Raw genomic sequence first — 10,358 nt, forward strand, 5'->3', positions numbered from 1 at the left:
GTGAAAACTCATGTCATTGATATTTGGATATGTTGCTCAAACTCAGTATATCCATGTCAAACTTGTATACTTATTCAAGGGTTTGACTTGGCTGCACTTTGAAAAATCCAAATACTACCTTTACCAAACCAATTTAACTATTACTAGTAGTCTAGTACAATTGAATCCTGATTTATCAGTTTATTTACTTTGCGGTGTCTTTCCTCCTTACCGCATTTAATTCATCTTTCTTGTTTTCCTCTGATAAATCCCTGTTTTTACTAGTAAACCCACAAGCAAAGCTCCATTTCCTTAACCTCCCAAACAAACACTCCCAACTTCTTGTTTCTTCATCCTATGTGCCAATCAATTCTATGTCCAAAAACCCATTTAAAAACCATTACCATATTCATTACGTATGCCCATTCATATTCAATTCAAGCTTTAGCTATCACATTATGCGGACACCAACACGAAAATATATAACCAACAAGACTACACCTTTCGTTTCTTCTCTTTGCTTCTTTTATAACTCAAACTCTTCATCTTCTAAACAAATCCTAACAAACCCACCTGTAAGTAAGAGCCTATTTGAAAACCCGTCTTCAGATTCTAAAGAAATTGCTGGGTCCTTCAGGGATTGGTTTAGAACCTCTAAAAATCAAACATTTGAAAGAATTTTCAAGATTTTAAGTATTAGAAGTGATGATGCTGCTTCTCCAAAGGATGATAATGATTGGGGTCTTGGACAATTAGATATAAAATTGACAGAATCATTTGTTTTAGAGGTACTTAATTATAAAAAACATGATGTTTTAAATTGCTTGAGATTTTTTGATTGGTGTGGTAGACAACCCTATTTTAATCATACTAATGCCACTTGTCTTGCACTTTTTAAGATTTTGGGTCGTTCAAAGCTTCAATCTTTAATGCTAGATTTGCTTGATAATTTTAAAAAGCAGAGAAACATGCATAGAATTAGGTTTAATGATATGCTTGTTATTGGGTATGCTTTAACTAGGAAAGTTGATATTGCACTCAAAGTGTTTGGCAAAATGCGCTTTCATGGACTTGATTTGGATAATGTTGGTTATCATATTCTGTTGAATTCATTAGTTGAGGAAGGTTGTTATGATGCTTCCAATGTTGTATTGGAGCAAATTAGAAGGAGAGGGTATGAAGACAAGTTTACTCATGGTATTATGATAAAGAGCTTGTGTAAGCAAGGCCATTTTGAAGATGCAGAGGAGTATTTGCGTGGTTTGTCGAGTCGTATAGATGTGTTTCCACATTACGCATTCGGTATCCTTATGGATGCTCTTTGTAATAATGGAAGGTTTTCACATGGTACTATGTTAATTCATGAGTTTGAAGAGATGGGAGTTCTTCCTATGCAAGAGGCATGTGGCTTTTGGATTAAGAGTCTCGTGCTAGCTGGGAAATCAGAAACTGCTTATGAATTCTTGAAAGACAAAAAGTCTGTTGAAGGGTATATTCCGGATGTGTTCAGGTACAACATTTTGATACTTAGGCTTCTAAAGGAAAACCGGCTTAAAGAGGTTTGTGATTTGTTGTTGGACATGAAGGAAAGCCAAATCGTGCCTGATAAGGTGACCATGAATGCTGTATTGTGCTTCTTTTGTAAGGCTGGAATGATGGATGTTGTAGTTGACTTGTATGAAGACAAGGCTGAATTTGGGCTTACTCCACATGGTTTGGTGTTTAATTTTGTTATGAACACTTTATGTGGTGATGGAAGTATTGATGAAGCTTATGAAATGCTTAAAAATTCAATGAAAGAGGGTTATTTTCCTGGCAAAAGAACCTTTTCCATTCTTGCTGATGCATTATGTAGGGAGGGTAAGCTTGATAAAGTGAAGGACATAATTATGTTTGCCTTGAAGCGTAAATTCATTCCTGCCACGTCAGCATATGAGAAATTCATTAGGGCCCTTTGTCGGAGTGAAAGAGTTCAAGATGGTTACTTGATCCATGAAGAGCTAAACAGATTAAATAATACACCGAGTGAATCTACTTATTCATACTTGATATGCGGTTTCAATCGAGCACGTAGAGATGATCTTGCTGCTAGGCTTCTCATTGAAATGCAAGAGAAAGGTTATAAACCATCAGATAAACTGTTTAAATATGTTGTACACGGCATATGTGAAATGGATAACCCTGAGAAAACCTTTCTGCATTTACTTGAGTTGCAGTGTTCTGTTAAAGGATATGATCAGCGTATTTTCGGTTATTTTATCTGTGGAGCTGGCCTTGCCCACAGGGCCGATCTTGGTAGAGGAGTTTATGATATGATGTTGAGAATCGGCATTGTTCCTAATGTAATCTCTGACCTTCTTATGCTGAGGTGTTACCTTATAAGCGGAAAAATAGCTGATGCAGTAAACTTCTTTGATGATATCAAGAGAAGAGGAATGCCAGGAAAGAAAGTTTACAATAACATGGTGATTGGCCTTTGCAAAGCCAAGAAGCTGGATTTTGCATTGGCCGTATTAGAGCAAGCAAAAGACGATGGGATAGTCCCTAGCCTGTGTTGTTATGAGGAGCTTATAAAACTGTGTTTCTCCGGGACTAAGTATGATGAGGCTGTGCTATTAATCAAAGAAATGGAGAAAATTGGGCGTTCGATTTCATCGTTTGTTGGTAATACACTTTTGCTGAACTCACTTCATAATGACAACTTGCACAAGGCTTGGCTTCGTCTGAGAGATCCATCTAATGAAACACCTAGTAGTGCAATGCTTGGCCAGGTTATTGCTGTTTTTTCTGGCCACATAAATAGTGATGGTAAGGCGGAGGATTTGGAAGAACTTGTTCAAAAATGCTTTCCACTTGATCGCTACTCTTACAACATGATTATGAGAAAATTGAGCATCAATAACATCGATGAAGCTTGTCGATTGTTCAAGTGCATGTGTCAGAAAGGTTATCAACCTAATAGGTGGACTTATGACATAATTGTTCATGGCCTTTACAAGCATGGTAGAACTAATGAAGCTAAGCTGTGGGCAGATGAAATGTTACGGCGAGGATATGTTCCAACTGAATGTACCCAAGTGTATATTTGAAGAACAATTATATGACCAGGTGCACGATAAAGAAGGTAACTAAATTGATTTTCATTTAGAATTTTGTAGTAGATCCTTGTTCCTCGTTTACCCTTTTTGTTTTATGTGGCATGTGATGATATGAATTACATACTACAAAAGTTCTAGTTCAAGCATTTTTTTTATAGCTCAACATTTTTTGTACTTTATACAATTATTCTTTGAAAGCGCAAGCCTCAAAGAGGTATAACAAAGAAAAACAAATGAATATATAATGCAAGAATGAACACAAGTGTTCATGAGGTATCTTAAATACCTCCCCCTCAAATGTAGTTTATTATAATGAATTCAACAATTACAAGTATAATAAACCTCCCTTATCTTGAGAACAATCTCTCAAGATCACAAATACTAAAGCAAAGTAAGAACACTCTCAAGTTTCTAACAATGCAATAGCCCTCTCAACAATATGTGTGTTTGTGGTGGTTGTTACTATGGGTGATGAATCCTATTTATAGCCAAGTATTCATCACCCTTAGTATTTCCTCATAAATCACCATAAACTCACAATTAACATCCTAATTAACTATGACAATAAACATTACAATAAACAATAGAATAATGCACGAAATAATTGCATAGTCACTTCACATTCTGACCAAAACAAAATCCAATGTAGTCTTCTGATCTTCCGCTCGACCCGAGCCACTACCTCGCTCGGTCGAGCGAGCTTCCAGAGAAGCTACTGACCTGATCTGCACATCTTGCTCGACAAGTTGCTCGATCGAGCCACCCCCGCTCGACCGGTCGAGCAAGACCTCACTCGATCGAGCGGCTGGTCGAGCCACACACAGTTTGTTCCTCTTCTTGTTGCTTTGATCAAACAACTCTCATCAACCGTTCCAAACCTTAAACCACCCATATTCGACACATCTTTATCGACACTCTCTAAAGTACAAGACAAAGCATGTTCGACTATATGTTTAAAGTGAACGTCATCACTAAGATTATTGGCACTTGCTTTAACATTCTTCAAGTAGCCTATGATTACAGTATAGTTTAGCTTCACATATAACAAAAATGAGAATGACTACAATGTCATTTTATTTCAAGATTATTATCACGCTACACGTTAGAAACTCAAAATGCCTGACTATTGGGATGCTCCATCTTCAACTTCAATCCAAAACTGATCAACATAACTACCTTGAATCACCAATTACATCCTAATGCAAATTGTGATGTTGATGCCATTCCATTTTTCTGCTTCCCCTGCACTTGCGCTGTTGCGCACTTTATTGAAACTTTTTGATGGGCTCTCTAACCTGTAATTTTGGTAGGATTTTTTAATCTTTTAAGTTGATACCATCGTTAAATTGATGCCTAGGATCCCGTTAAGTAATATTTGAATATAAGGTTTTTAAGTGATTGTGTACTCTATTGAATTTGACCTCCATATCACGCTCTTGTCTTTGCGGTCATTAAAACTTGAGCCTGGCTATACGCATAGAAATTTACATATTTTTTGGTACAAAACACTTATCTTCTTCCTTTATCAAGAATTTTCCCAACAATAGTACCCTTTTTTTCGCTCCCCTAGTGTCCTATCCCCAGAGTGTAGCAGTTTCAATTCTATTTATCCCAAGCTTTGTGATCTGAAAATGGACAAGGTTAAGAAATTGTTGATGAATTATTGAATCAGTTCGTTGAAACCTATAAGGGTACAAGCTTATATGTAGTCCACATGTTGAATGTTGGCGGTGATGCGGCGTTTCAAGTGTTTTTGGTTTTTGAAGGTGTTTGTTAATGTATTTCTCCAAAGTCTTTCGAAACTTGACATTAAGTAATTATTTGCTATTCTGATTTGCATTCGTATTGCTTTGCTGCAGTATTAATTGATCATTACTTTGCTGAGCACCAGCATCTGAACAAACTACAGGTACAAATTAAACTTGAAACTTATATTTCATGTGTTGGAGGAAGCTTTTTGGGTGACTGTTGGATCCAAATAGGTTTCTCTTTGGTAGAAAGTTGGAGATTTTTGATTGTAACTTTGATGAGGCGATGCTTGTGTAAGTTTGCTTTAACATCAACAAGAGTGGTATAAAATTAGGTGAGGTTTTGTAGCAGTTATCGCTTGAAGTTATGACAATTCTTTGGAACGTTTTTGGAGTTTCCGATCAGCATCTCAAAGGTATTTCAGTATTTTAAGCTCTTCTACTTATCAAGCCGTCAACTTTCAAGTTATTGCCTTGTATGGTTAGTAATTCCGACTAAGCTGATATGTAATGTCGGTGTTTGTTCCCACCAACCATTTTCCGTCCAAATAGCTCTCAAAAGCGTCTTATTGGATACATGACTTCTGCTTCGGATTGTTCGATTTGGGAATTCAGTTTCAAGCACCAAAGGATGATCTTCTTACTTGTACTTTGTGATGAATCCTAATTTTGTTGTAGTTATCTTGGCTTTAGGAATATTCATCACAAAAGCAGATGTCTTATTCTTTTCTAGTTTTTCATCTGTTGTTGGTGGATGGTTTAACTCATTAGTTATACAGATATGCAAATAATCAAGTTCTTTTTAAGAGGCTAGACATCTTGTAGGAAGAATGAGCTAAGATATGGTTACAATTTTTATAAGTCAATGAGATTATGTATATAGCCTTTTTTACTTGGATTTTTTATTTGAGTGTGTTGATCTGTTGGATACTTGACATAATCGTGATTATATGATTAGTGTCTCTCAACACTTAATTTTTCGCCAAAATTATGGAAACTTTTTAAAATAAGTAGTGTTCAATACGAGTACTTGGGTACCAATATTTTGTCAATACAATAGTGTATACACTATGCAGTTAATCAGTTATCTTGTGTTATGGTTATTTTGGATACACCATATGATATGAATTTATCAAATAATTCTCACTCACTCTTAGACTCCTGTTGTTGGTAGGAGAAACTAACTTTTTAAAATATATTTAACATTACAATTAATAAGCTTAAAAGAGTCATTAATTACAAATAACCTATTTAAATAATATGTACTTAATCTATGTGATCAGAATACTTTATAGAACATTTTCTTGCACGACCAAGTGATGGCAAATTCAAACTCACTATTTTGACTAATATAAAGAATTTGAGTTTGAACCCTTGTTACTATCTTTGCACTAATGAAACATTTTTGTTAATGCTTCTTTACAATATTTGATCGTTTTATATGAGATTTTTTTATCAACTAAATATCCCAAAAGGTTACTTAAAAAAAATAAAAAATAAAAGAATAAAGACAAATTTAGTAACTTACTCTTTGGTTCAAGAAATATGTATAATTAATTAATTCATCTTGATTTTCAAGGCTAACGGTCTTTTTCAGCCTTATAATTTGAAAAATATCTTACATTGATTATTAAAGGTATATATTCTTTATCATCACAAATTTAGACTTAAATTTCAAACAAATGCTATATTATAGCTATTAATAATCATTAACACCCACATACGTATTCGTTTTTTTTGAAAGACAATTAGACGGTTGATATTAAATATACCTCAATCCTACTCTCGGTCCTACTTTAATGCATTTATGCCATACTTTTAGTTTAATTATTTTCTTATTTAAGTGTATTTTATCGTTTGTAGTAAAAAAATTGTGACAAAAAGTAATATTTTTTCAAATAAAAAAAATATTGTATCTTATTTTATTTGTTACTTAGAATTAAAAATATAGGTGAAAATCTCGACCAATTATATACCTAGTAATCAATCATTAATAAAAGAAAAAAAACGGGATATTTCATATTTACTATTAGTAGTACTACCTCTTTAGTTCATTTACAACAAACAAGCAAATTAGGGATCCTAATTTGGTAAAAAGGATACCCCCCATTTCTATTAGAGTTGTTCATGGGCGGGCTACCCGTCAGGCTCGGTCCGCCCGGCTCGAAAAACGGGCGGGCATGAACAGCGTTTTTTAAAAAAAATTTAAGTTTGGACGGGTAATACCCGCCCGCCAAGATAAATGGGCGGGTAGCGACACAAAAAAATACCCGCGGGTATACCCGCCCGCTTAGTTTAATATATATTAAAGTTTTAATAATCAGTTATATTAAGTTACCCAAAAGAAAAGATACTTTTTGTTATTCTTTATTTTTAAAAGTTGAATATATCTTAAATATTATTATTATTATTATTATTATTATTATATGGGTACTCTCTCAAGGTACATCGAATATGTTTAATTATGGTGAGCCATGTTTAGAAGAAGATGAAGAGGAGGATGAAGATGACGATTGTGTTACCATTGACCAAGTTTTTTGAAACTTTTTATGTATTTTTATATACATGTAATTCAAGTATTTTGAGACTTTTTATGTATTTGGAGTATTTTGGACATTGTATTGTATTTTAATTATTATCAAAACCCAACTTTATATTTTGTATTATATTTTTGATATTTATGTAATAAATACCCGCCTACCCGCGGGTCCCGCCCGCTTTAAAAATGGGCGGGTAGCGACAAAAAATTATGCCCTCAAATGCGGGCGCGGTTTTGTATATTTGTGCCCGCGGGTAGATTTTATAGCAAATACCCGGTCCGCTACCCGCCTAAGCCCGCCCATGAACAGCTCTAATTTCTATACCCTCTCAATTCTCAAAAACCACCAGCTCACCCTTCTTTCTCTCTCCTCCCTCTCCACCCAAATCTATAACAAAAAAAGAAAGAAAAACAACATTTTCAATATAGAAATACACCTAACCTAATGGCTCTAATGTGGTTAATGTTTTCTTCCCCCACAAAAGAAGATCCCCATGAAAATTTCCATATTTTCCCTTCTAAAATAATGATCTTTCCATACATATAATATAACCCGTCACTTTAATTTTCTCTTGTATTGATTTCTCTCTCCAAAATAAAAAGATTGATTCTTTATGGGTTACCTCTCATGTAAAGCTCAATCTTCCATTGATGTCACAAATCCTCACAACTCATCAACTAACTTGCATAAACAAAAATACCCAAATAAAAATTCCCATGAAACACACATCAGAATCAAAGAATTTAAATACAATGATCTTGAAATAGCTACCAATAGTTTTTCTGAACAAAAACTTCTTGGTAGAGGAAGTCATGGTCTTGTTTACAAAGCTGTTCTTTCTAATGGGCATCTTGTAGCTGTTAAAAAGCCTTCAACAAAGCAACAACAACCTAAAACTTGTGATGAATTTGACAATGAATTCCACATTTTGTCTAATCTTCAAAGTTCAAGGTTTGTTAATTTAGTTGGTTTTACTAGTAATTATGATGAAAATTCTAGAAATGATAGATTGCTTGTTGTTGAATTTATGTGTAATGGTACTTTATATGATGTTTTGCATAAAAATTCAAAGGTTCCAAATTGGGGTAGGAGGATTAAATTAGCTCTACAAACTGCTAAAGCTGTTGAAATTTTGCATTCACAATGTCCACCTGTGATTCATAGGGATATTAAATCAGCTAATGTGTTACTTGATAGAAATCATAATGCTAAATTGGGTGATTTTGGGCTTGCTTTGAGGTGTAATTTGGATGATTTTCGACTCCGGTCAACGCCACCTGCAGGAACAATTGGGTATTTGGATCCAGGTTATGTGACTCCTGATAATTTGAGTACTAAAACTGATGTATTTAGTTTTGGGATTTTGTTGTTGGAGATAATAAGTGGTAGGAAAGCTATTGATATTGATCATTCACCACCTTCAGTAATTGATTGGGCTATACCTTTAGTAAGACAAGGGAAACTTTTAGCTATTTTTGATCCTAGGATTCTTCCTCCTAAGGATCCTATGGTTAGGAAGCAATTGGCTGTGATTGCTGCAAAATGTGTGAGATCTAATAGGGAGAGACGGCCATCGATGAAGGAGGTTGTCGAGGCTCTTGATAGGTTAAGCAAGTTGGTACCGTTGCATTCGTGGAATGGTCTAACGAATCCTTGCTTGATGGTAGAGAATGTTGGGCAGCCTGTTGGATTACCTAATGGACATATAAATACAAGGTTTAAGGGTTTGGAGTGTGGAAATTTTTCTGATGTAGATGGTAAATTTGCTAAGCCCTCCAAGAATCCGAGAAGGGTTTATTCAGATTTGGGATTTAGGAACAATTTGTTGGATTTGATGGCCGAGCCTGATGTAGACTCTGAGAATGAAGGAGAGGATATGATTGAGCATAAACAACAGAGTTCAAGTTCTATTTATAGGTTCGGAAGTGAAAGATATAATGATAGGGGAAGAACTTCTCTTGCGCGTGTTAATGATGGTGTGAATCTTACTCAGTTGCGGAGGAGTATGTTGGACAGTAGAAGACTTCAAACTGATAAATGAGATGAGTGTGTTTGATGCCTGATGTAGATTTTGAGTATGGAGGAGATGACTTGACAGAGTTCTAGTTCAAGTTTTAGGTTCGTAAGTGAAAGATATACATATATTTTTTGATTCGAGGGAAAGGCTAGAGAATACTTTACAGGCAAAAGCAAAGGGGCAGATGTGATAGTTATAATGACTAGGAAAGAACTTCACTTGCAAGTTTCAATGATAGTGTAAATCTTACTAAGTTGCAGAGGAGTATATTGGACATTAAAAGAGCTCAAAATGGTTAATGAGACGGTTGTATTTGCTTTCATTGCCAGCTTAATATTCAGCAATTGGACTACTTCTAACTCGGATGTCATTCTGCGGCTATCAATGGTTTCTTGCAAAGAAATCGAGAGTGTAATGTAAGCTACTATTCTTGTATTGGTTATTGGATGTTGTTTGTGTGGATCACAGATCACTTGCTTTTTTTTTTTTTGTTATGTTTCCAATCATCTATTCATTGTTCATTATTTGCTCTGTTCGTTTAATTGTTGATAGATTTAGCTCAATCTATAATTGTGAGGTGCAAAGTAAAAAATGTCTCATATGAATGCTAATTGTTGAGCTATTGTATAGTCTATTACACGATTTGTTTCGAAGTATCGAACATTGGCTAACCATTGTAAGCAGTGTTTTGTTGAATGAATTCAGTTGTATATCTCTCTATCCATACAAAAATGAACCTCTGATTGATGTGCTCCTCTGTATATTCGACTTTGATTGTTACTTTTGAACGTATAAGCTCTTACATTGATATGCAACAACACAAAAGAATATGTGCGAGTGCAACTATAAATTTCGATAATTGCTACCAAATGTATTTATTTACAATTTAGAATAATATAGTCCAATTATGATGAAACAAGCCTAGCCTGACCTTTTTTATTATTATTATTAGTTCGTGATAATTTGTCACATGATC

At 34.7% G+C, this 10,358-nt stretch overlaps 2 protein-coding genes across 6 annotated transcripts; both read left to right on the forward strand.

The window, feature by feature from the left end:
- The first annotated feature begins 17 nt into the window (after positions 1-17).
- Positions 18-5,631, forward strand: LOC130802143 (pentatricopeptide repeat-containing protein At1g71210, mitochondrial-like). 5 transcript variants are annotated; one of them, XR_009039739.1, is made up of 4 exons: positions 18-3,103; positions 4,937-4,986; positions 5,161-5,241; positions 5,378-5,631. XR_009039739.1 is itself a non-coding variant. In XM_057666050.1 (2 exons), exon 1 carries the CDS (start codon positions 354-356, stop codon positions 3,066-3,068), a length of 2,715 nt encoding a protein of 904 aa, XP_057522033.1. In that variant the 5' UTR covers positions 18-353; the 3' UTR covers positions 3,069-3,103; positions 4,937-5,631. The 5 variants fall into 5 exon arrangements, 1 of the variants encoding a protein (XP_057522033.1); XR_009039736.1 differs by having other exon boundaries at positions 4,937-5,241; XR_009039737.1 differs by having other exon boundaries at positions 5,060-5,631.
- A 2,096-nt stretch (positions 5,632-7,727) lies between these two features.
- Positions 7,728-10,114, forward strand: LOC130802145 (serine/threonine-protein kinase-like protein At3g51990). Its single transcript, XM_057666053.1, has one exon. It carries the CDS (start codon positions 7,979-7,981, stop codon positions 9,404-9,406), a length of 1,428 nt encoding a protein of 475 aa, XP_057522036.1. The 5' UTR covers positions 7,728-7,978; the 3' UTR covers positions 9,407-10,114.
- Positions 10,115-10,358: the final 244 nt, after the last annotated feature.

The sequence above is a fragment of the Amaranthus tricolor genome, chromosome 16 (assembly GCF_026212465.1).
Source record: "Amaranthus tricolor cultivar Red isolate AtriRed21 chromosome 16, ASM2621246v1, whole genome shotgun sequence".
NCBI classification, from domain to species: Eukaryota; Viridiplantae; Streptophyta; class Magnoliopsida; order Caryophyllales; family Amaranthaceae; genus Amaranthus; species Amaranthus tricolor.

Excerpts from the sequence above, each read along its gene's own strand:
- LOC130802143 (XM_057666050.1), top strand. The coding sequence starts at position 354 with ATGTCCAAAAACCCATTTAAAAACCATTACCATATTCATTACGTATGC.
- LOC130802145 (XM_057666053.1), top strand. The coding sequence starts at position 7,979 with ATGGGTTACCTCTCATGTAAAGCTCAATCTTCCATTGATGTCACAAAT.